Consider the following 26,237-nt stretch of genomic DNA (forward strand, 5'->3'; position numbering starts at 1 on the left):
AGAAGGCGATCAGGAAGCGGCAGTGAGAGAGACGGATCCACTGCGTGGAGCAGAGAGTAGGGTGTCATGTCATGCAGCCACTTTGATCTCGTTTTATCTGCAGAGATAAGCATTACAAAAGATCAAGTGCCAGTGCAAATCTTGCTTTCATTATGTCTTGGATATCGTAGATACCTGCTAATGCGTATATGCATCGCTACCGATAATCGAGCAAGTGCAAATATCTACAGTACTGTTCAACACTGTTGAGACTTAGAAAGACTGAATTTTTGGAGGACAGACAACATGCGAGTAAAGAACATTATTGCTAAACCGTACTTCATTATGATGCTACCAAAATTAGACCGAAAAGGGCGTGCGCCATGCACATCATAACACCTTTTAAACACCTTTCACCTTTAACCTTTTCACCTCTTAAACACCTTTCACCTTAAACACCTTTTCACACCTTTTAAAGGTGTGAAAACGGTTACAGTGATAGAAGCCACGTCAACACGAACGCGCACTTTTGTCAGCTCCGTTACCTTCATGTTCGCTCGTCTATTCTTCCACCCAATGACGATCCTCAACGAGTCCATTCCATCCGCAACCTCTGTTCGACCACATTTTAACCAACGTATTTATCGGTCCCTGAGCGTACACACGGCGATATCCTATTTGAGCGCAACGTCATTGCATCTATAGCGTTCAACTCGTGTCGTCGCTATCTTTGGCTTCTCGAAGCTCGTTGATCCAAGTATGCATGAGAGAGGCGCAGCATCGTGTCCGGGCCTTATCTCGGTCGGGTATCTGTACCGGGCGGAGTTTTTTTTTTTTCAGCCCACTGAACAGCCCTGATGAGACTAGGACCGTTCTCGTAGTAATGGATTGCGTCATGTGTGAGCCGTAGATAATGAATGCGCTGCTTTCGATTAATTGTGGTATATGGACGCGTACTTTTGGGCCTATATGTGTTTGTCCATGCATGGAGGAGGGTTTGTTGGCTTCAGGGCTGTCTGTGCTATGTTCGGCGTCGTCGGTGATGAATGGAGCAGCGTAAAACGGTTGGGGATTAATTTTTCCGGTATGGTATTTTGTGCGACTCGTTAGGAGTATGGAGGCTCTTATCGGATCATGGATGTATTGACGCGGTGCTTGGTCGAACGTTGCAGACAGGACTGGTCGAGTGTGAGATAAATGGCGGAAAATAGTTCTCCTTTTACGTGACTTTTGCTCCGCTATATTCAACTGCTCGAAACGAATAGAACTTCCGAATTATTTTCCCTTTTTAATACTTCCGACGTTAAGATTAATTATCCACGCGAGAGTAACACAAAGGAACGCCCTAGCAATGCTGACGGAATATTGCACAATGAACAGCATTCCGCGTAAGCACGGCGTGGTTACGACTAATTGGCTATTAAACACGAATATGTCATTATCGATAGTATTACAATTATTTTTTTATTCCGTCTTAGCGCCGCGAAGCAACTGTGGCTATAAGTGGCGTACAGATATGGACAGATGGAGAGTACAGCAGGATGGAGTGGGGGACAGGGGGGGGGGTTAGTATGAGTCCTGGGCCGACTTCACAGGGAACTGTGCCGACATTCGTCTGGAAGGTCTTCGGAAAACCTAGGGAAAACCTCAGACAGCACAGCCGGTGGTAGGATTCGAACCCACCACCTCCCAGTCTTCAGCACGACCTTGGCTACCACCAACGAGCGCTAGGCCAAGCTTCAGGTATATTACAATTATTAGAAAAGAAAAAGAAAAAAAATCTCACAGGCGCGAAGCCAGGGTTCGCGAGAATATTGTGAACGAACAGCGCCGTGTACCTCGTAGACTAATATCAAGCAATCATCATGCTCACAAGGATGATTACTTCAATTTGTTCATTAATACTTTGCGTCACTAGTGCCACATCTATACGGAAACTGTCTACTTCTCTTCACACCCGCACCGTATCTATAATGAGTGCTGACGCACTATGCGACATCCTGCCAGCCTGGAAGTACGCAGTTGTTCTACCACTACCTTTAAGACTGAGAAACCTCCATTTCTTGAACACCCTTTCCGCCTAGATGCCTTACGAATGCTTTGGATGCCTTTCACGAATCCTTTTTTTTTTTTTTTTTTTTTCAAGCCTGTCCCGATGATTCCGTATGTTTCTGTCTTCGGTGGGATTTCCGCTTTTATCGAATTCCCGCTATATCGAAAATGTTTCGGGCCCTGTTGAGTTCGTTATAACCACGGTATGCTGTAAAAAATGTAACGTGCCATCAGCACGTTAGATGTAGATCCTCTTGCCAGGAACAACGCTTCAACATGAGGTTCAGTGACTAAAAAAAAAAGAATTCTAGGTAGGAAATTTGGCGAACCGGTTGATTCGCACGAAGGACAGTCTGTGTTCGAAATCCCAGCAACTCTGCTCCTGTTGCTCTTCCCCTAAATTTTTTCTGCAAAATCTATTGGACGACCTCTCTCATATGATCGTCAAAAGACACGTTAAGAAACCTCGTTCACGAGAACCCCCGATTGCGCATCGAGGCAGCCCTCTTTATTCATAGAAGCTATTCATACACCTGGACTAAAACACAATTGATTCGGCCGCGTCGACCGAGAGCACCTACAAGGCTCACCCCTCTCCTCAAATCGATCTCCTCTGCATTGTTCAGGGCGAGAGAAAATGGCGTCACTGATTGCAACTCGTTATCGGATGCTCCGCAATACCGCCATTAGACAATCCGGCAGGGCGGCCTTGCCTCGCTTGCCTAGCTCAGCCTTGCGCAGACAAGGACATTCTGACGGCCCGCTTTTGAGCCGGTCCATCGTTATTCACAATGGTACCTATTCGAAATAGATTCCATTTGTACAGAGGGTGGCATTGTTGCGCTAATTAAACGCACTCTGGTGCGCTTCGCATGGCGTAGCAGATCAGTCTTCAGCTCTGCACGCTCTGTGGTTATGCGGTCTCCGGAGCTATATGCGTGCACCGCTGACTAGATGGTATTCGCGCTGTTGCGTGTCGTGTGGGACGTTACGGATGGAGAGTGTTTTGGAGCTTATTCGTGCAAGTTTTACACGGCTAGAGTAATTAATACGTATATAGCAAATGCTGTGTGCCGAGAGGGTGAGTATGTAAACCGATACTGTGCGAATGTTAGTGTCTCGTTAGAATTATTAAAGGGGCAATAAAATGCAAAAACGAGTTCACTTCAAATTACGTTCCACGCTATGTTAATTTCGTACATGTTACCATAATTCAAAACTTTCATTCCCGTTACGTAGTCGAATCGTAATCGAAATTATACCGGGCTCTTTCTTGCTTCGGCGCTAAGTAGTGAACGTCGTTTCAGCTCGTGCAGCGATGTTTTTAGTCCATGCTGCGCGTGCACGCGCGTGCCACGCCATGGAGAAGTCCCGGTGGGAAACATTCGAAAAACGTCCGAAGCAAGTGAAATGTTGTCAGTAGAACATTCGCGAGAACTATTGTGGGCTTCAGTGAATCGGTATTGAAAAATGCCCGCAGTGCGCATCAGTTCGCACGTGTACGGAACACTACGATCAGACCCGTTCCAAGTTTACACAGTTCAGTTCGTCAGTGGCTGGAAATTCTTCAGCGCCCGCTCATCGGTTGTAGGTCCAACGTCAACGTAGACACTGCGAGGTGGTGGGTTGGGATCCTTACCACCTGCTTCGCTGTCTGAGGTTTCCTTATGGTTTTTCGGCAGTTTTTTCAGGCGGATAACAGCACAGTTCGCACTGAAGCCGTCCCTGGACGCATAACAACACTTCCTTATTTCTCACTCCTTGCCGCTGTCCTCTCGCCATCTATCCACGCAAGTACACCGCTCCTAGCCTCACTTGCTTCATGGTGCCAACATAGAATAGAACAAACACTGACACAACACATAAACACGAAAAGAATTTGTGAAAAAAATGAGAGAAAAATTATAAAATTATTTGTTATGCCTCTGTTGGTCATCCTGGGGCTGAATTTGTTCTGTTTTTCTACTTTCTTTTCTATTCACGTGTTCTGGAGTAGCCTGTACCGACTTTATCGGGACTCACATCTCGATATTTTTATTTTTCAATCAATCAATCAAATATTGGCTGCGTCTTTTTGCATTGCGCCCAATACGTTTTAATCGGTTGCTATATATGCGGTTAATTTTTGGCTGAACCCGATTTGAAATGCTATTAAGTTTGCATTGAAGGCCTTTCAATGTTTTGTGAAATCGTTTGATTTCTTTTTCTTTCGTTAGAATTTCAGCGTACTGCAAACGCAGTCTGGCGGTCACGTGGTACTACATCACACTATAAACTGACGGACGGAGGTACACAGCGACGGATTGCGATAAAGATGTCGTCCCAATATATTAAATAAACTATGATAAATAAAATGTTAAACTTAATATCTCATTACGACAGTCAAACTGAGAAAGGATAGTACATCGCAGAGAGTTTACTGTACCGACAAAACTACACTCATAAAAAAAAAAGGTGTGCTTTAACTAATTTTCCTTGTCACATATCTCACTCCCTCTTGGAGAGTACAGTTACTCTCAAAAGGGGGTTTCCTCACTCCCTTCAGGGAGTGAGGAAACCCTTTAACACCCTACTGGAGAGTAATTGTACACTCCAAAAGGGAGTGATATATCTTGCATCCCCAAAAAAGCAGTTACTGTACACCATTTTCTTGAAGAGTGTATGGCAAAAAACGTACACCCCATCACGTGACGTTGCCGTGTCAGAAACAACTAGCCTCACTCCAGCGAAGCGAAAAATATGACCGCCTCGCTTTATAGCGTCGCTTTGCGCAACACGTATCCCGCGATCATAATCCTTATTTCCCGGATTCGCAGAAAACAAGCACATAACGCCCTGACAAACTCCACGTAAACATACGCAGCACATACTATAGAACACACGCTTTTCTGTCGTCGCGTGTAAGCTCGGAGCCGGCCTTGAGGTTTTTCTTCGCGTTGTGCCTTACCTATTGTTACCCTTCTATCAGCTCCCTGTCAAATCCAGACTACATCTTTAGGAAACCTCCTGCAAGCTGCCACCAGCGTATATTTTACGAAACCTGGGCACACTGCTGAAGGATCGCATTTTTTTGTTCTTCGTCGCAACATTTTTCCGAAGAAGTATACCGCGGGCTCGTATAAAAGGGAATCCCACGCTAGCCTGTTATGTTCTCTAGCGTTTCTTCGATAGCCTGAACACTTGCGCCTGTCGAATTTGTGAGCGGGTTGTTGCGCTTGCGTTTAGGCCCTGGTGGGAAAGACAGGAAACCTTTCTGTAGACAGGTGTTCGTGAAACGTGCTTAGTTGAAACGTTTTTTTGAAAATGTTGAGATATAAGTTGATGCATGTGAATGCGCAAGTCGACGCGTGCTTTCAGCCTTCGTCTTGTAAATGTTGCGATTATTCCTGTAGGGTCTGATCATTAGAAGAGCGCTGGCGTTATTTCGACGGTTGCGTAAGCCGTCAAGGGAAAGCAGTTGTACATATGAGAACTGAAGTTCTGAGGCTGGAACAACATAGAAAGGACAAATACATACAAAGCCTGAATTGCCTAAGAATTCGACTTAGGGTTCGAGTCCTACAGCCTGGGTAACCTTTTCAGTGACTTCCATCTTTCAAAGTAGTTGTTTCGTGCTACGTTTCATTCAATGCGATTCGGAAGTTCTTCTTATTATTAGCGTGACGTCATTGGCATATCAGATAGAATTGATTTCGTATACTCAGTATAAGCGGATATGTTGAGGGGTCCATGTTTCAGCACAGGAACATACGCCGATTTACAAAATGATGGACGTGCAAACGACAACAACAACAAATAAATCGTGACTATGACACGGGGTGATTTACCGCTGGAGAGCAGTACACTACCCCACTACACGGGAAACATTAGAGATGAGATATATTACCTTCCCGTTAACAGCTACCGTTGTAAAATTCATTTAACGGAACGGTAGCAGAATACAATAGGGAGTTTTAGGAAAACGTACAAGTTTCACGATAACGTTTCCGAAAACATGATAAGCCAATCACCTGATTCCGTCGAAGTGGCTGACATCACGTTGCCGATATCTGATTGGCTGACAGCGATACGAAGTCATAATCGTTGGGCGCTTACGATTTCCTAAAGCTCCCTAATAACGCTTTCGAAAGTACGTTCCGCTACTTGCACTAGTTCTTAGGTAGAGCTGACGTCGCATTGAAGTCCCATTGAATAGTTTCCGTGCAAGTTTTCTTTTCTTTTTTTTTTTCATTCGTTTGCTCTACAAACGTCCACGGTTCGCATATTGGTTTGGCAGAAGCGACGAATGACACGTTTGTCGGCAATGAATTTCTCGACGTAAGACTACCTCCGCCTAGCAGCATACGGGCGCTTTGTGCGTAGGCACAGTGTTACCACACAGCGCCCAAAACGCTGTTCCCTCGCCCCTGTTGTACATTGGCCCCCTTATATTTAGCGTTCTGACGATATTACTAGTTTTTGAGTGTTATCTCGGCCTTTGATGTTCTTTCACGCAAAGCTAGTATCTCTCATCAACCCTTTTGTCCACATGTCGCAAGTTTCTGGATCAACGTTTTAACAAGATATTCAAACACTCCCAAGGATAAAAAAAATCACAATGGCACATAATAACTTTTTCACGTGTTCACACGTATGTGTCGCGTCCCTTTACCCAAGACGTATACCTGACAAGATCTTGCATTATTGACCACACAGAGTACGAATAAAAATTCCTCCGTATATGATGCATCCCGTATAGACAGCCTGGGAAGTAGAATTCGCGTGCGGATTTCTTCTTGGGACAAAAAAAAAACTGGACTAAAAACTGGGTGGACTAAAAAGCCCACCAGGACATCGGCACCAGGACGTTGGCATTACAAGCCCGAACAAGCGACCCCATGTAGCAGTATACACGCGAGATTTCGCAGTCCCGAAAAGAGAGGAGAGAATCCCTATCGTTCGTCACCCCCCAACAGCAGTACTATGCAGTATACGGGAGATGACAGAAGCGAGAGCGAACTCGATATTCCGTGTAGGACCTACAATGGGGAGAAGGCCAATTTTTCACTTCTTCCCGCAGAAACTAGTGGAGCGTGCAAAACCGATCCATTTGCTACTCGCTTTCAGCTCCTCCTCCTCTTCTGTCTTTCACTTCCGGTTTTCACGTGGAAGTCAATGCACAGCGTTGACAGGAAGCGAAGCATCACTGCTTTGCACGTGTATATATATCTACTTAGAAGTGTTCAAAAAATATTTCTGAGTGTGTAGCATACGTGGTTTACATGCCGCGGTGAGAGATCGCTTTTCTTTTCTTTTTTTAACAAATCGTTTGTTACAAAGGTGTGATTAAGTACACCACGTGTAGGTGGCGCTTTTCCCAGTGGATTATGAACACGTGTGACTCCCTCGTTGAATGGTTTGCCTATTTGAAAGTTTGAGTGTAAACGATTGGGGAGTTCCATGAAGATGTATCTGGCCGATCACTTGCCGTGAATGATACAATCAAGCAACATGAAAGGGAAGCAGAGAGGTTGGGCTCCATTACTCGAGATAGGTGAGGTGTACAGATTTGTTGTGCGAGAGACGTGAAAGCCGAGCGTGCTGGCATGAGTGATGGGGAACAGTAGTACAGGAGAGAACTCTTTTGAGCTTGTCCGAGATGCGTGCTGTTGAAAGCGCTATGGTACATTTATGGGCGGATTCTACGCAGGTTGCATCGATATCTAAGCGGCCACAATGCAGCGATACTGCAAGTACGTATAGGGGTGCCGAAGAATTTAAAAAAAATTTAAAAATTTCTTTAAAGTACATGCAGGAAATTGAAGTGCGACACAGACAACACATCTTTTACCATACCTGTATAGGAACATATAGCTTCAATAGATGAAACTACTTGGAAAAGGTTGGAGTGTATAGGCATGTCCTTCAGGTGCTTTATGAGTGTACTGCTACATATAGGTGCAGTACAGGTGGATGGAAAGAGCAACCCTTTTCCTCTCCTATGCGCTGGCATTTTGAGAGGGTGATGCTATCGGGGTATGAACCCCAGGTTGTAGAATCGTATTCGTGTGTTGAGGAAGAGGCGTACTTTAAGCTTTTGCGCTTCATAATCGCAGGTCAGATATTAACTTCATCATCCAGGACAGAGCGGAAGGACAGAGAAGAGGTTGAATAGTTGAAGTACAGCAGCCATCGAGAAAGCCAGACAGCGGCGGAATTTGAACCACGCATCTTGAGGCTTGATACTACTTGAGGCTCGAGGCGATTGAGGCTTGTGTCGTATTTGTCTCTTTGTGTGTTCCAGTCTCGGAACAGTTACTTTTCATCTTGTTCAAGAGGTTGAACGTTGGGTTGCAATACGGGAGCAAGGAGAAAGGAAGTAGCACAATTACGTCTTCTACTATCGATATGTCATCTATGTGTGTTCACCCTAATACGAGTTTTCACTCCACTATGGATTTTGAGGGAGCGAGTTTCTGCTATAGGAAAATTTAACGCTTGGACGAGTTTCTATGAAAAACTAAGATAATATTATGGATAAAATGTTCGCAAAATCGGTTATGAAAAAAAAAGGAATATTTGAAGAAAATTTTGAACGGATAAGAGAATGACATTCTGTATATTTAGTCGCTACCGAACATGCGCGAGAGCAACCCCCACGTGACAACCAGATAAACTTATAAAACCAGTATACTCCTTTTACTACAGTACTGACGCATTATGACCCGTGGTGTTGTTGCGCCAAAAAACACCACAGAATCAATCAATCAGTCAACCAATCAAGCAAGCAAGCACCACGTGACGTGGTCACGTAATATGGCCGCATCGACGACCCTATGAATCTACCGCATCGAAACGCGTTTGGCACAATGCCAAAAGATGCGGCTCTTGTTACTTATCGCGCCCATCAAAAACATAATTAGACATCAATTCCATTTTTAACGAGAGATTGTGAGCAGCAGTCAGAGCGCGTGCCGTGTAAATGTTCACTGAACTGCTTGAGCACCAGCCATGGGGCTCCAATCTTCGAAGAAAGCTGGCACAGCGAAGATCGGCAGTCCATAGAAGAAAAGATAAAGGGTGAAATGGAAATATGCTTTCTAAAATTATCTCTGAAGCAAACGGAAATCAAAATCACTAGAGTGAATGATGACTTTTGTCTCGACGTATCGTATGTCTTTTCTCCGTTACGTTATGTCCCGAGCACTGAATTTGATCCCTCACGGCAAAGCGAGAGACGGGCTGCGAGATTGGTTTTGTTTTCGCGCTACACTGGCTCTATCTCTCTTCCGCTCAGTTCGCTGAAGAATATTAACAACTGTACAATGATCGGTGTAACCAGATTTTGCAATGCACAGTCTAACTTTGTTTCGTTGTGCTTTCTGCTTATCTTCCGTCCAATACGAAACTCTGTTACGGATGTTGAGATATTTGTCTGATTTCTGTTAGCATTCCGCCGTGCCCGATGCTCTGTCAGATATGAGCATGGTGCAGGTCGCATCGAATTAGCTGCTAATAGTCCGTGCCTTGGCGTTGCAAGACGTAACTATTTTCATGTGCGACGCCACAGTGGTCTGTCCGAGGTTTCTCTAACATCCACTGAAATCTCATGGGACACGGACACACATCAACGTCCCTCGAGGAAGACAGCGTGTCTAAGCAACTTCTACACTGCGACCTTCGGCGTTCTACTGGCGGGATGTAACACGCAAGTTTGGAATCAGTAGGCAGACATTCTACCTATTGATCAACTGAGGCCGGTCGAATTAGATGCGATTATCCTAAATAAGGAACGATGGTTGATGACAAGGCACGAGCTCTGGACGATTGAACGTACATTATTCGATTTTCGAGCAGTGGTTCGCAGTTGTTCCCGTTTTTCTCGCGACAAATCCTTAAAGGATGGCTGAAAACATACTACGTGGTATCCAGGGGCGGATCCAGGATCCTTCTGAGGAGGGGGAAGACAGAATTGAGGATTGGGTCAGGACATCCGGACCCCCCTCTAGATCCGCCCCTGGTGGTATCCATCCTAAAGGAAGTAAAACCGGAAGATGAACTACGATCATACAGACCCATCAGTTTTTGAATGGGTGATAAAATAAGGACTACCAGCGGCATGGCCGAGCGGGTGAAGGCGCTCCGCTAGTTGGTGCTAGCCAAGGTCGCGCTGAAGACTGGGAGGTGGCGGGTTCGAATCTCACCACCGGCTGTGCTGTCTCAGGTTTTCCCTGGGTTTTCTGAAAACTTTCCAGACGAACGTCGGCACAGTTCCTTCTGAAGTCGGCCCAGGACGCACACTAACCAGACTGTCCCCCACACCTTCCTGCTGTCCTCTCTCTACCTGTCCACATCTGTACGTCGCTCGTAGCCACAGTTGCTTCGCGGCGCTGACACGGAATAGAAAAAGAGAATTACGAACCGGGACTGCACACCTGTATGGCATGACACACTCGCAGATACCCGAACGAGATGGACGATGGATTGTACGTATTATTGGATGTCTCCTGTGACGTGTTTCAAGACAATTGCAGTGTCGAAACACTTCTGGTATGCAGACGGTCGGCAGGGTCGGCTACCGTGCTTCAAGTAGGCAGTTCCGGTTGTCGTGGGCCGGCAGGCTCAGTGTAGCGCTTGGAACCACGAGGCAGGATACACCTTATAGAGGTTTCGGATACCGCACATAGACCATGTAGGACAGGAGAGTGGTATGAACATATGCACGGCAAGACAAAATTACTTGGTTCATGGCCAAATTCAGCCCAACAACGCTCTGCCCTCAAACCACTTCTGACCTTTTTGGGACAACGTCCCAGGCAGCACAACATCGTTGCCCAGCATTGGCCCAATATTGGATGAATATTGGGCCGGTATTGAGCAAATGTGTTGTGCTGCTTGAGGTGACCATGAGGCAACTGTGAGGCATTTCATCATATTACCGCCAGTAATGGGGTAGAGTATCACCCACGGCGATAAGACTCCCCAACCATAAACATGAAATAAGTTTGTTGTTGTTGTTTGCCCGGTAACAGACGAGAGGAGGCCAAACATAGAGGGGCACGTGGTTCCTCACCGTGTTCGAGAGATATCAAAGAAGGCTGCTCCGTGCGTATACTCAAAAAATAAGTAAATAAAGATAAGGGTACTGTATTCTACAGCTCTTTCTAAGGAACTCACACCTCCTTCTATACCCCAGGACGCCCTTCTATGACGCCCAGCGTTCACCTATGGATTTCCTTGTCGAATATTCCTTTGTGCTGCTTGCGTCGTGCCTTTCTGAAAGGGACAGCGCGAGGTTTATCCTGCGCTTGAAACCTCCGGGTGTTGCCAGACTAAAAGACTCGTAGTGCAGCCTCAAACACAATAATGGTACTGCTTCTTCAGGGTCTGCCAAACCAATACGGGATGCTGTAGCTTTGAATGAAGATTTCCGACAAGTGTGTAGGAAGAAGTACGTCTCTTAAGTTATCTTGTCTCAGCGTTCTGGAGCGACCAGCACTTCAATATGTTCAGGCGTTGTGTCCGAAACGAGAAATAATCGTGCATGTCTTTCCCTCTACACTCTTTACACGTAGGAGACAATGCTTCGACGCATTCGTTAATCTCCTTCGCAAGCTACCATTCTCAGAAAATTACAGTGTACGCACTCTTTGCGTATAATGAACAGCAAAGCTGTCGCGCTATCTTTTCGTTTTGTCCTCATCTCACCAGTCGCATCGCGACCATTACTTATACAGAAGGACACAATTGATTTGCAAACCCAATTGCCTGTCTGTCTGTCCTACCCGTGCACGACCACGAACACCCATCCGTTTATTAAAGCATAATGTATCGCTTGGCAACGCAGCGAATAATACAGGGGTAAAAGGCAAATACGAAACAATATAAATGTTGTAAAAGAACAAAAAACAACAACGCGGAATTGCACGAGTCCGCATTAAAAAAAATATGAAAAGGCAGGGGGCATACTAATGAATCACTCTGACCTTCATGGCCTCATTCTACATGCCCTGGATCTTCCTTCTTCTTCTTTTTCTTTTGTTATATTTCTTTCTCACACTCATGGCTACCATCACGCTTTTTAGGCCTAAAACTGCTTTCACGTTAAATTCCCTCCCCGCATGCGTCGATTTCCGCTGATTATACTAATGCACGTCAACGTAACAAATGATAGGGCAGCACACACAAACGCGGATACGCACAAAGAAAAGTGTCCAATCAGCTTCGCCTGTCTTTCCGTCGAACGGGACAGTTCGACCCCCTTCCTCCTCCACTCACTCTCGTCAACAGCCTACCCCGCAAAAAAGACGCAAAAAAAAAAGAATTCATGTCGGCGATAGTTGTGGGGGTGCTATGTCTCCCCTAGTGTCCCATAGGATATTGGGTGCGTTGCGGTATTAACGGATTATTCTCGATCTGGATGCGTCATGGGAAGGGGGCGCGTCGAGCGCCCCCTTGTGACATGGTGTTAAAAACGTGGGAGCCGACTCGATTGTTCTCTATTTTCTTTTCACATTTTTATGTGGAGGGGGAGTTAGCACTGTGTGGTTAGCCTTTTTGTAGCCGCTTCGGCGGTGGTTACGGTTGATTAGGCTAGAAAACACAATTCGTTTGCGAGGGATATGGTCGATTGTAACGCTTTATTTATTTTTATTTTTGTCTGCGTGCCCGTCTGCCACCTCCGGCCTAGTCGTGGGCCCACGTTTTGCTCTATATTCTAAGCAGTAAATGTTTGGTGCTGCGGCATGGGTGCACAATTTCCAAAGCTTGCCGCTACATTTAACAAATTTTCATTGTTTGTGCTTGCGCGGGAATGTTTATGCCGTTTCCCGGTGCACTGCGCAACGCGTTAAGCGCCATCTGTCTGGCTCGTGCGCTTAGAGTTGCGAAACCGTCCGTAACTTGGAACTTATCTACTTCGCAACCACTTGTATGTTTCACAGAGCCCTCATTGCACTATGGCAGCGACGAAAAAAATCATGACGGAATTGATACACCTCACGAAGAAACTATACACTCTCAGTTCGCATTTGTACCCGCCATCTTCCATGCCATCGCCATCAACATCACCGGCTACCGTGACCATACGAATCTACATCCTCGCGACCGTTTTTTTTTTTTTTTTTTTCAGGGATGAAAATTGCCGCGTTGGCTGATCAGACCGACCTTATTTATTTCTTCTTATTATTATTATTATTGAACGACCCCCCCCCCCCCCCCCCCCGCCAATCTGAGCAAGCGGCAGTCATTAGGAGCACCATCCTTCTCGTTCAGGCGGCGAGAAGTTTGGGAGTCGCCCCCTAGTGTTCGCTGAACGAACTGTGTCGTGGGGATATTCCCGGACAGTATTCGTACATTGCATTGCGTATCAAGGCATCCCACGTGTAAGATGCTGTCCAGCGTTGATCTTTCCTGACAAGGCATGACGAAAATGACAAATGTGATCCAAGTAAGTCGCATTTTCATCCAATGTGACACAAGTAACAAAAACGAAACAGAAACAAGAGTTCCTACCACGAGGCGGCACAGTGGCGCCCCTAGTGAGTGTCTCGCGGCCATATTGGCCGCGTGCTTCCAACCAATCGTATGAAGTTGGGCCTCTTGGTACATAGTGATATATAAAACAAAAACCAGCGGTAAAGACACGGACAAGCGAGGAGCTCCCGCGGATTAATTGTTGCAGCTATCTAATCTCTAGTATGACACGTCCTCTTATGTTGCACAACAGCCTGTACGAAACGCATGAAGCCCACGACTTGACGGCATGCTAGGTACTGTGGACCTTGAGGACAGAACAGGGGGGGGTGACAGCACGGCAATGGGTGCAGTAAGGGGCAGAAGGGGGCGGGGCGGCCTCAACCAATCACCAACTTACGGTCACGTGTGAACATAGTTGTACGTAACTCAGGGCAAGGTCTACGCCCAATTATTATTATTATACTATTGTACGTAACTCGTCACCTCGTAACAAGTTACACTCTTTCGTAGTGAAGTGACGACTTAGTTACTTTGAAAAAAAAACAAAAAACATGGTGGCACTGCTTTCGGAAACCGCCACTCGTGTCGTTGACCAACCATGTGGGACTCTTCGAAAAAGAACCTTGGGTTTTTCATTACAGTCTAAAGTTTGTGCCCATAAATGAAATTCCGCACTCCTAAGACGATATAGGTCAAAGATGCCGACATTCCATGTGGCGGCGGTCGTTTTCACGACGAAACCTCGAAGATAACTGCTGTTCATTTCGCACACCAGGTATTGCTCAAAGAGACAAAGTAGACAGTCAAGTGACTCGGTAAGGGGGGGGGGGGGGGGCAGATATATACGTTTCCTTTGGAAAGGTCAGCAAAAGGCCTCAGGTCGTTGAGCCGCCGATATTTCGAATAAAGAATATTGTTCTGCTCTGTAGGGGAATAGTTTCTGTTCGAAATATCGGCCTCCGACCTGAAGTTTTCGCTCTTACCGAGTTATTACTCAAAGTGAATTCAACGCAAAATGGTATTCAATATAAATATTTCTTCTTATCGCTTCTTCCACTTTCTCTATGTTGAATAAAGTGGTCATTTGCTGGTTTTGTGTCGTCGTTGTCGGTTCGTGTCCCGTGTCCGTCCTGTGTAGTCCCCCCCCCCCTCCCTTCGTTGCTCCTCAGACTCAAGGAGATGTTTCCGTTAAAAAAATGTTTGTTTGTTTTGGTTTGGGGGAGGGTTAAGTGCCTTTCCCGGATTTTGGAGGTGGGAGCATCTGTGCCATGTTTTCAATTCAAATGTTTTAATATGAATTTCAAATATGCGAGTCAAATATGCAATTCTCACCAAATGGGGTAGAGTTGTTGTTCTCGCAAATCGTAGGCGCAAACGCCACATGTTGTATCCTTACATGTGCTTCCCGTAGTTTATTCTTGCACGCAAATAATAGTAAGGTAATTGGGGTAGATTAACACGAAAGGTGTGTTTGCGAAATAATAGTGTCATCAGACGTGCGTGCAGATTACTAGTAAATAGTGAACGGGATACATGATACAACGTAATACGTGATTGGAATTTGTGGAGAAATCGGTCCGAAACTGATGCGGGGATGGGGGATAATCCGGAGGAATCGGGTTTAACCCGAAAACGTCAGGTCCTGCATATTAATCGATAACAGTGAACGGACGTAGCCTAGCTGGTTCATAATGACAATGAGGACACCCGAGACAGGAAAAAATTAACCGACAACAATTGACAAATTAATAAATTGACAGATGAACAGACAACTATACTGAGAAATTGTTGTCTGTTAATTTTCCCCTGTCTCGGGTCTCCTCATTGCCTAGATATTAAGCATATGTTGTTGTTGATGATGATGAAGATGATGAAAGGGCAACAAATAAAATGGAGAGGGTGGCTCTACCAATGTGGAGACAGACTACTCTACACCGCGTACGAAAATCATTCCTCGAACGTCGCTGAACATTGACAAATATGTACAAAAAGGTACAGAGTCACTGTAGGTCACAAATGACATGTTGATTTCCTACCTTGGCTTCGTGGTATGCCATTGTAACCTACACTCTAAAAACAGAACTTCACCGCATAACACTTAGTGCGCCAATCATTGTCGCGAACGGTAGGGTTATCGCTTTTGATTCGAGGAGAGGCGGAGGCGTACGCCTTTTTGTGACAATTACCATATATCCAAATTGCCACAAAAAGGCGTACGTCCCCCTCTCTCCTTGAATCAGACGCGATAACCTTATCATTCGTGGCAATGGTTGGCGCACAGCGTGCTATGCGGTGAAGCTCTGTTTTTAGAGTGTAGGGGGGGATATATTTATTAGACACAAAAAAAGGAAAAAAATAACGGGGGAAAGAGGAGTGCAGATGTAGCTTGTTGGCTACGACTAACGAGAACTGCCTTCTTTTGTGATAAGGAACGAGTACCGTGTTTAATAATAATAATAATTGGGTGTTTACGTCGCGAGACAACTGAGATCATGAGCGACGCCACAGCGGTCGGTCTGTGGATTGCTTTTGCCCACCTGAGGGTTCTTTAACGTGCAATGAAAGCTCATCACACGGCACCTCGTATTTAACGTCCCTCGCGGAAGACGGCGTGTCTAAGCAACTTGTACCCTGCCACCAAATTGCTGGCGTCCTGGGCCGGGTTCGAACCCGCGATCTCGGGATCAGAAGGCGAACACGCCACCTACCGTGTTTAGTACTTTTTTTCGAGGTAAGGAGTAATGGTACTTAGTACGTTCTATTCTTTTCGTTTTTTCAACATGCACAGGTGTACATGTGACACATGAACTGTGCGGCAAACACACACACACCAACTTGAAGTAGACATTTTTTGGGGGGGAGGCTACAGAAATCAAATCACAACTTTACGATAGGTGAGGATTACGTGTCGAGCTTATCCTTGACCCCCGAAGCTCCCATTAAACGGGGACGATAAGATCAGGCTACAAATTAGAGGCAGACAATCAAAAGAGCGAGTGATATACATTAACAGTAATTAATTAACGTAAGCGAGGAGCGTTAAACCGAGTCGGCGCTTTTATGACTCTTTCCACACAACAGGACGCGTTGTAAACAGGCCATAAAACCTCGCCCTGTGACAGCAGAGAAGCTTGTAGCGGACTGCTTTTCATCGTTGGGCCTCGGCTTACGAGATTGCTAATCCAGATATATATACTAGAATGCACGGACTGTTAGTGGCGTGCGGCCACTCTCCTCAGAGCGCGTGCTTGCTCATTTTGGAACTTGCTTATAGTGGTGACCGCCTTTTCGGATTTAAAGGGATATCTGGAAGAATATAAAATGATGGTGGATGTCTACATGAAAGAAGTATGTAGTAATAAAAAAAGTGGTTGGCACGGTGATGGTTGATGAAAGCTTGGTAGTACCAATATTCGGAGGGCCGGTTCGTAAGACCTCCCAAGATGTTTCAGCGCACGTAGACCGGCATGTTGCAACTAGACGACACTTCTATGGTGAATTGATTTCTGACAAACTAAGTGGTGTTTACGATGCGTTGTGCAGTAATTCTTCACTGTCATAGGCTGCTATGCACGTGCTGTCACGTGAGCTGAGGGCTGTGATCACGTGACTTTGAGGTCAACCATGTCGTGAGGATCTGCAGAAAAGACATTTCGTACTCTGTGCGAGAACTCCAAGAAAGCGCAAAGCCAAAACGCGGACTCAGGGACGGGTGGAGATCATAGCGCTCCGTTGACAGAGTCAGTTTTTTTTTCTTTTCTGTGTCTCTTTTATTTTTCTTTCTTTATTTATTTATTATTATTATATATATATATTTTTTTTTTTTGAGTTGCCGAGCATTACCAACAAGCCCATACTTGTAGTTTGTTTTGTTGCCTTTACACCTGCCTTTAAACACCGTCTCGGCTCCATCTCGTCTTCCTTCTGCACCACTTGTGGAGCGCACGGTGATCCCGGCTTGTGGGCAATATAACCAAGTGCGTGCATTCATGGAAGTTGTAATGCAGCGTATTGACGAACGGCCGTTCAACCTGGCGAACATTCTCGGACTGTGATCGAACGCTGCCCACCAGATGCAAGGCCTTCGTCTTCTTGCGTGGTTCTTGCGCTACACCTGTCTGGTGACGGATCCCCTCATCCGTTTCCAATGTGCAATAGGGCAGTGTACCACCACAGCGGCGGTGAAACGCCCACCTCATCATCATCCCCTGTATGTGTGCGTGTGTTCCGTATTCTTTCTCGTTCGGCTGCGCTCTTGAGAAAAAAAGGTCCGCTAATCCAGGAAGTGGTTTCCGCATCTGTTTTCGTTTTCTAAATTTATAATACTCCATTACACCTAATAAAATCCCCCCCCACCACCACCCACCCACCCACCCAGGGCGTCTGTCGTTCCATCCGTTTGGCTGTGGCAGTACCCTGTAACGCGGGCTTCGCCTGCACTTCGGCATTGCACGTAGGAGAAACAACCAAAAAAATTGTAACGCTGTGGTGGATGGAGCCCTTAAACTTAGAAGAACAAATACAAACCGAAGCCTCGCAACACCCTGTTGCATTCTTCAATTTCTCCAACTGCCATCGTTTAAAGTTTGTTTGTAGTTTAGTTGATCAGTTGATAAGTACGTAAAAAAAAACATGGAGTAATTGAATTCGGCACCCGATCAATTCTGCAACTAAAAAAGAATCAGGAAAAATATAAATAAAATATAAACAATAGAAAAATAGTAATTTGCGTCTTCCCGGCAGCTTTAACTTATGCGAGCCTACGTATACAGTACATGAATTACTTCGTTACTCACAAGACCATTCACAATTTCGAAGACAGTAACTCCAGAGACAGTAACTCCTTTCGAACGCGCACTGTGCTATGAACATAAAAGAAGAAAGACTAAAAATGGGAAGGCTACCATGAAACGTACTGGTCCGAAAGCATATTTGACATCTCATACGCTTCACTCGAGAACAAAATAAAATGTTCGAACGGACGTAAAAAACCCCAACAGAATAAATCGTGAAAGGATGACAGGATTTCCATTTGCTCGCATTGCATCAGACTGACCGTACGAATCGTGCTAGATGCAAGGTACGCAAAGTTCACCTTGAAAGTAACCGATGAAATTTTAAACTCACTAAAATCGCTGAACTCACTTTGTTACTCATTCAAAAACATTTCATTTGACAAAACTTCCACATCTGATGCGAACGGTGTCCATTTGCTCTGCAAAGAGGTTTTTTTTAAATTCTTGTTTTTGCTTGTGAGCACCGTCGATAAAATTGCTTTCGCGAAAACTGCAAGTTTCGCAATTCCTGCAGCGCAGGTAGAATGTTTCATCACAAATACAGGATAACACAGTGTAAACAGATAATTTATTTTTTAATCGTGGCGCGTGCAGCTTGCAGCTTGCTGCGTGCAGCTCTTACGAAATAATGTACGATCGAATTCGACAGCACTCCGGACTGTTTTCGTTTTAAGCGGACAGCGACGAAGAGAACGAATATCACGATAGCGCCTGTTTCGCAACTCACAGCAAGGTAGGCACGCGTACAAACCTTCATATGTATGATGTGTATGTCTCGTTATTGCTGTATACTGCTACATTAATATTTTACTATCATTCGTGCGCTAGACGATCCACTAACCATTATGTACTTGGTCGAGTTCTTACCTGCGCAACTCTTTCATCAGTAGAATATACTGTACCTCAGTCAGCAGCTTTCAGGGTTCGTGTTCGGTCAGGTTTGGTCATGTTGTGAACATTTCGTAAACAAGTGAAATAAATATTCTATTCAGAAAATTTATGCGCGAAATCTGCGTTTAGGTTCGATAGATGGCTGTGATATTTATTTAGAAAAATTAATAGGCAGTTTGTAACACAGCAGTCGCGTCCAAAAAAGATGGAATCTTTAGAAATTTGAGCGAAAATTTATAATTAAAATTAAATCGATAATTACTATTTATGCTTGCACGTTTCCATACAGCAGCCCTTCTATATAATAATCAGGTTGCGCCGTTTCATGGTAAAGTAGGCAGCTTGAAACATTCATTTTGCGTAATAGCACGGAAAGAGTAGGACTACCTGCTCACTTTAGGGGTGAATAGCATTTCATAAGCGGTTTACTATATATTTTTGCAGACATTATCCGCAGTGTACTGCACTGTGCATTGTCTTACCCTCCCGTGTCAACCTTTGTGAGGGGCATTTTGCATTATCCTAAGTGTATATGAATTTTTTTCTTTCCTAAGTCCGGTGAAGAAGTGGCTCCTACGTCCGTACCCCTACTCGGTTGCCTTCTAGCACTATATTCAAAATGATCTATGGTTCTTTCTGAAAGTAAAGACTAAAGTGTCCAATTTCGTTGAAGGGTGATAAATGGGTTTCGAAGCTTAGAAATCTCTGGGGCAGGCCAGGACATTTCCTGTAGGTGAAAGAAGATGCAAAAAGAAGAAAAAGGAGCAACAAGTTGTGCAGCGAACAGCAAAGTAATAAAACGGCAGCAAAAAGTATAGACTGCTTTGACACTCTGCGACAACTTCTGTGACACTGTGTTTGGTTTCTGACATTATGAACCAGTGAGTGTTTCTACTAGTTAAACTACCTGATTGTAGTTAAAAAGTAGTTATCAACTACTTGCAGAAATGTAGTGACAACTACTAGTTAAACTACTATTTCGAGTAGTAACTACAGTAGTTAGGTTACTCCAGGCGCCAACTACTTCCGATTTTGCCGCAAGCTTAACGGCACGAACGTCAGTACTAAGTGGGCGTGGTTGTACAACGTATGTCGTATGCCATAACAAACACATATGAAATACAATTATGTCGTTGCATGATTTTGTTTACTTTACGTGACAACTGGAGCCCCGCGTTTATAACTAACAAACCAAGCCCATAAAAAGAAACGTAGAAAAAAATATACTAGATAACCATTCTTATTACATTATTGTTGCGTTATATCTTGCCTCGTAACTTTCGCGCAACATCCACACCGAGGACCATACAGCGCAGCACTGAAAGAGCGCTTGTCAAACAGAAGCATGGCAGATAATATTCCGCAGTTTCTTGATTACTCTTTTTTTATATACTGTAAAATACACGATTAGCGGATAAGGTCATCGAGCTGCTCCTACTACTACATGATTTTATTTGTTTATTTATTTATTAATAATACCTCAAGGGCCCTTGTGGGCATTACATGAGGGTACATAGTTGGCATACGGAAAAAATGAAGTGATGCACAGCAAACATCAGGAGAACATAAATGTACGTAGATGATTTCGAAATGTGTCTGCATTATCGATGACGGCCAAGGCTTTGGCCGTATATTACAAGCCGCATGAAGCAAACGACGCAAGCAAAAGAAGCTGATGCAGAATACGCGTCGTGCAATGTTTGCTCGTCGAACGAACCACTTACAAGAGCACACAGGACGCTTGTTAGAGCCGTGTCGCTGAGACGACGCCTACAGGAGCTGCGGTGCACGGACTATTCTGTGGCCACTCTGCTCGGCCCAGTACGAGATCACACACAGCGGTCTGTGACCAGAGCAGTCCTGACTTTCTTGAGAGATTCAGGTCTTATGAACAGCCTGTGAACTCAGCCGTGCAATCTCATTCTTCTGTGCCCCACTCTCACCCTCAACGGATTAACCTCATGCTTTCCTTTTAAAGTCATCTTCTGTGAACCATCTCATCATTCTTTCACCGTTTGTTGTCATCTTTGTCTTTAATCTACGTCATCCTTCTTCCATCATTTGTTAGTTCATCCTTTATTTCCTAATTCCTTTTCTTTTTATTTAGTTCTTATTTCTTAATTTTCTCTCTTTATTTATTTCTTATTCCTTCCTATTTCGTTCTCTCTTTAATTCTTTTATTTTATTTCTTATTTTTTAATTTTATTTATTTATTTATTTATTTATTTATTTATTTATTTATTTATTTATTTATTTCTGGAATAGCAAGCCGACGTCCCGTTTGGCTGACCTTTCCTCCCTTCTTTTCTTTCCTTTTCGTCTAATAAGTATATCCCCCCTCCCCCCGTGTCGCTCAAAAATGGCGCCCAACGCGCTCTCTTTGACTCATCTGCCCATCTGCCGAGGGTAAACAAAAGCGTACCAGCGCCGTGGCCTTGTGGATGCTGCATTTGGTCGACGGTGGCTGCTCCAAGGGCATGCGCATCAATGCAAATGTGTATCAGTGCCCCGTACATTGTGCCGCTTGTGCCGCTTTTTTTCTTGTTGCTCTTTAGTTACTATTTGCCGCTCTTTAGTTCTTTACTTGACGCAGCTGCACTGTGCAGCTGTATTTAACTTAACAATGCGCGAAACATCAGTGTAATGCGCGTCATGTCGAGTACGAGCGAGTGGCTCCGATGCTCTAAGGAAACTGACCGCCAAGCGAGGTGAGAGTCCATCCCGACAGCACTCGACATGCACTCTGACTCGATGTTATGGGCGCCCCGAATGTGGGCCTCTCCGTGTGGAATGCACCATTGGCGTGGGTGCCGAGACTATCGTCTTTTAAACCGCATGTCTGGCACACAGCACTCCTCCCCCTTTAGTATGTCACCGGTTGTCCGTAGCGTAGTCGTGACCTCCTGCATCGTCCTGATCTTCTAGGTGGAGGAACCGGAACCAGGAGGCTTGGGTTGTGAACTTCCACATCAGACATCCAGGTGTCATCCTCAGTGACGGTCCGCGACGCAGGTCATCAGCGCAGTTGGTCGGCGTGCCGCGTCATGTCTCCGACCGCCGTTTTCACCACAGCCATCCAGACTCCTTTTTGGTTCTGTACCACTCCAGGAATCCATTTTTGTCCTCGCCCGTAATTTCGAGCGAACACGTGCGCCCCTGGCTGGAGCACACCTGTTTCCGAACTTGAACCTTTTTCTCGGCTTGGTCGTGCCTGGTCAGGTTTTGAGATAGCCTCATTGTGCAGTTCTCGGACGCTGATGAGGTCCAATCTTGATCTGATGTTGTACCCAAGTAGCATTTCCGAGGGTGATTTACCGGACACAGTGTTTGGTGATCGACGGTATGAATGCAACCAGCGGTCCACATTTGTGCGCAAATCCCCAGTCTTCATTTTCTTCAACGCATCGTTCACCGTGCGTACCGCACTTTCTGCTAGTCCGTTTGGCTGCGGGTGGTATAGGGCTGTACGAATATGTCGTATCCCATTAGCTTTCACAAAATCCTGGAATGGTTTTCCATTGAATGGCGTGCCGTTGTCTGACACTGCGCAGTGTGGAATTCCAAAGCGTGCGAATACACCGCGAAGTTCCTTCACCGTTTGCTCAGACGAAGCATTCTTAACCGGAATTGCTTCAATCCAACGTGAGAAACTGTCTTCTACGATGAGTAGCATCATTCCCTCGACTGGCCCGGCATAATCAATATGCACGCGTGACCATCTTATAGTTGTCGATGGCCAGAACAGAGGTTCCTTTGCTGGTAGCATTGGCTGTGCCAGTTGACATTCCAAGCAGTGCCGTGCCGAGCTTTCGATGTCGCCACCTATTCCGGGCCACCAAAATAGTGATCTTGCTACTGCTTTCATTGTTGCCATTCCAGAGTGTGTAGACTGGAGTTCCAGTAGCAATACATGGCGTGCTTTTGCTGGGATGATTATCCGCCTTCCCCACATGATCAGTCCTTGGTCCGTCGAGAGCTCATCTCTTCGAGACCAATACGGTTGCAATGCCTTGTCTTGCAGCTTATGTAGCCATCCCCGCTGTATGGCATCCCTGAGTGCTGACAAGGTAGCATCTTGGCTTGTCAAGACGGCTAGCTGCTTTGCTGACAGTGGCCCCTCCACGAGGTTTTGGATAGAACATACTGCTTCTGAATTTGCGAGTTCTTCCTCAGTTGCTGTTCCTTGTTTGGGAATGCGGCTTAGTGCATCTGCATTGCCGCTTTGACGTCCAGGTTTATATTCAATTTGGTAATTGTAGGCGCTCAGTCAACGCCCATCGCTGAATTCTGCTGGCTGCTGTGGATGATATAGCCTTGCTTTCTTTGAAGAGGCCTACCAACGGTTTGTGGTCCGTCCGGAGAATGAACTGTCGTCCCCACAGGTAGTCTCTGAATTGCGTGACTCCGAAAACAAGTGCCAATGCTTCCTTCTCCAGGTGGGAGTAGTTCTGTTCTGCCGCCGTGAGAGTTCTCGACCTGAACGCAATTGGTCTATCTTGCGGTGTGATAGAACTGCTGCTACTCCGTACGGCGATGCGTCGCACTCAAGCTGAAGTTCTCGGGACGGATCAAAATGTGTGAGACATCCAGAATTTACCAACACATCTTTCGCCTTTTTGAGTGCTTCCTCTTGAGCAGTATCCCATTTCCAGACGGAATCATTTTTCAGTAGGTCGTACAAGGGTCTGAGCAAGGAGGACATGTTACGAATGAAGCTGCGGTAGCAAGTAAGCAGTCCCAAGAAAGATCTAAATTCGTGCACGTCTTTCGGTGCTGGCGCTTCTATTATTGCTCTCAGCTTCTTTTCTACGAGATGTAGTCCTCTTTTGTCAATGCGATGTCTAAAGTACGAAACTTCCGACTTTTGAAACTCACATTTGTCCTCCCTCATACGAACACCGTTGTCCTGTAGACGCTGGAGTACCTTGCGCAGGGTTTCTCCAAAGTTCGCCTCCCGTTCTCCAATCAGGATGTCATCGAGAAAGACTTGCGTTCCAGGAATTTCTCTCAGCAAGGATTCCATTCGACGCTGGAAGATGGCATGCAGAAGCGATGCCATAGGTATCTTGTAGCTGTACAGGTCTCGATGGGTGTTTATTACCGCGACTTTCTGTGAGTCTTCATCAAGTGGAATCTGCTGGTATGCGTCGCGTAGGTCCACTTTCGAAAAGCACTCCGCTCCACTAAGCGACGCAAACATGTCTTCAATCTTCGGAAGAGGATATTGTTCAACGTCACAGACTCGGTTCAGCGTAACCTTGAAATCGCCGCATATTCTTACTGTGCCATCTTTCTTGACGGGCACGATAGGTGTTGCCTATTCGGAATGGGTCACCGGCGTGAGCACTCCCGCTTCGCACAGCCGATGAAGTTCCACTGACACTTTGTCGCGCATTACATACGGAAGAGATCTTGCTTTGCAGAACTTGGGCATTATGCCTTTGCTTCAAATGTAGATGAGCAGGTGGACCTACCATGAGACCGATGCCTGGCTCAAACAAGGATTTGAATTCCTGCTTCAGATTGGTCACCTTGCCTTCGCTGTTGACGGCATTCACGTTGACGGTGAATTAACGTCACGTCGAGACTGGGAGGTACCCGGGTTCGAATCCCGGTGCCGGCTGTGCTGTCTGGGGTTTTTCCTGGGTTTTCCTCAGACGCTTTCAGACATATGTCGGCACAGTTCCCTTAGAAGTCGGCCCAGGACGCACATTCCCCCAGGGCGTGAGTCGTGACGTTGCCCACATACGTGAGGCCGACAACGGCAAGCCCTATCACCACCACCACCACCACCACCACCACCACCACCACCACGTTGACGGTAAGCAGATCCAGCGCTGCAATTACATCACGACCACATAGGCTTGGGCCCTCACGGTCAACGACGTAAAGCGAAGCTGTTGCCGTCCGGTGTCCGTAAGTGACTTCCATTTTCAGAACGTCTATCACTGGTAGCTGACCCATGTAGCATGATAGCTTGCGTTGGCATGGCAATAACTTTGGCCAGGAGGCTTGATGTTTCCTGTACGTGCTAACAGGTGTCAACGTAACAGACGAACCTGTGTCAACTTCCATGTCGACCGGAATGCCCATCCAACGAGTGCTGATGATCCACGGACGCGGCGTTGCCTGGGTGTCGACACTATGGATTCCATGCAGGTTAAGGCTTGCCTCTGAGGTCGCCCCTTCTGTTGAAATAGCATTCGTCCGACCATGTGCTCGTGGTCTTTGTTGTCTTGAGTCTGACAAGCACATCTTTGCAAGGTGTCCCTTCTTTTTACAGCGGTGGCACTCAGTAGTCTTAAATGGGCATGCTCGTGCTCCGTGATCGCTTCTTCCGCAACGTATGCACTTAAATTTCTGACTTGCCTGTCTTGGTGAGGTTCCTTTAGGCTGTTAACCAACCGGACGTTGTCGACCCTTTCGGTTGATGATCCGGTTCACTGAGTTGTCCGGAGGATGACTCAGTTCCATGGCATTCTTGGTTGCCATTCCTACGGCGCACACAAATGTAGTAGCTTTCTCCAGGGTCAATTCCCGCTCAGCAAGCAATCGCTTTTGTATGCCAATGTCCCTAACACCACATACCAGCCTGTCCCGTATCATCGTATCCAGAGTGGTTCCGAATTCGCAGAACTCAGATAGTTTTCTCAATTCAGCGATAAATGTAGATACAGTTTCTTTTTCCTGCTGGACACGAGAGTTGAAACGGAAACGTTCCACAATTTCAGACGGCTTCGGGGCGAAGTGACTGCTGAGTGTTGCCACTAGTTCCACGAAGGTCTTTGTGCTCGGCTTGGCCGGGGCCAGGAGACTCCGAAGTAGCCCATAGGTTTTCGGTCCCACAACCGAGAGAAAAATACCGGTGCGCTGATTCCCGTCTGTAATCTTGTTTCCGACGAAGTACCGTTCTAACCTTTCAGCGTAGTGACTCCATAGTTCCACGTCTGCGTCGAAGGGTGGGGCGGTTCCGAAAATAGCCATCTTGCTTCCTCACTCCGGTAGAACAAAGGGAAATGCAGTCTCGTCGGATGAGATTGTAGCGGCCGCTGCGCCATCGCG

The 26,237-nt window shown here is 45.9% G+C and overlaps 2 protein-coding genes across 4 annotated transcripts in view; one reads left to right on the forward strand and one right to left on the reverse strand.

Annotated features, from left to right (window-relative positions):
- Positions 1 to 26,237, forward strand: part of LOC135394712 (teneurin-m-like) — a 469,443-nt gene that overhangs the window by 122,211 nt on the left and 320,995 nt on the right. The window lies entirely within an intron of this gene.
- Positions 22,192 to 26,159, reverse strand: LOC135395926 (uncharacterized protein K02A2.6-like). The gene is made up of 3 exons (XM_064627013.1): positions 25,581 to 26,159; positions 23,513 to 24,492; positions 22,192 to 23,395 (listed from the first exon to the last, which is right to left on the reverse strand). The coding sequence occupies exons 1-3, from the start codon at positions 26,157 to 26,159 to the stop codon at positions 22,192 to 22,194; spliced, it is 2,763 nt and encodes a 920-aa protein (XP_064483083.1).

This window comes from Ornithodoros turicata, chromosome 5 (assembly GCF_037126465.1).
Source record: "Ornithodoros turicata isolate Travis chromosome 5, ASM3712646v1, whole genome shotgun sequence".
NCBI classification, from domain to species: domain Eukaryota; kingdom Metazoa; phylum Arthropoda; class Arachnida; order Ixodida; family Argasidae; genus Ornithodoros; species Ornithodoros turicata.

Excerpts from the sequence above, each read along its gene's own strand:
- LOC135395926 (XM_064627013.1), bottom strand. The coding sequence starts at position 26,159 with ATGGCTATTTTCGGAACCGCCCCACCCTTCGACGCAGACGTGGAACTA. Across the intron at positions 24,493-25,580 it reads GAAAGGGTCGACAACGTCCG|GCAACACCTATCGTGCCCGT; the intron begins GTTGGTTAACAG and ends CATTCCGAATAG. Across the intron at positions 23,396-23,512 it reads GGACGGACCACAAACCGTTG|CGGCAATGCAGATGCACTAA; the intron begins GTAGGCCTCTTC and ends TGGACGTCAAAG.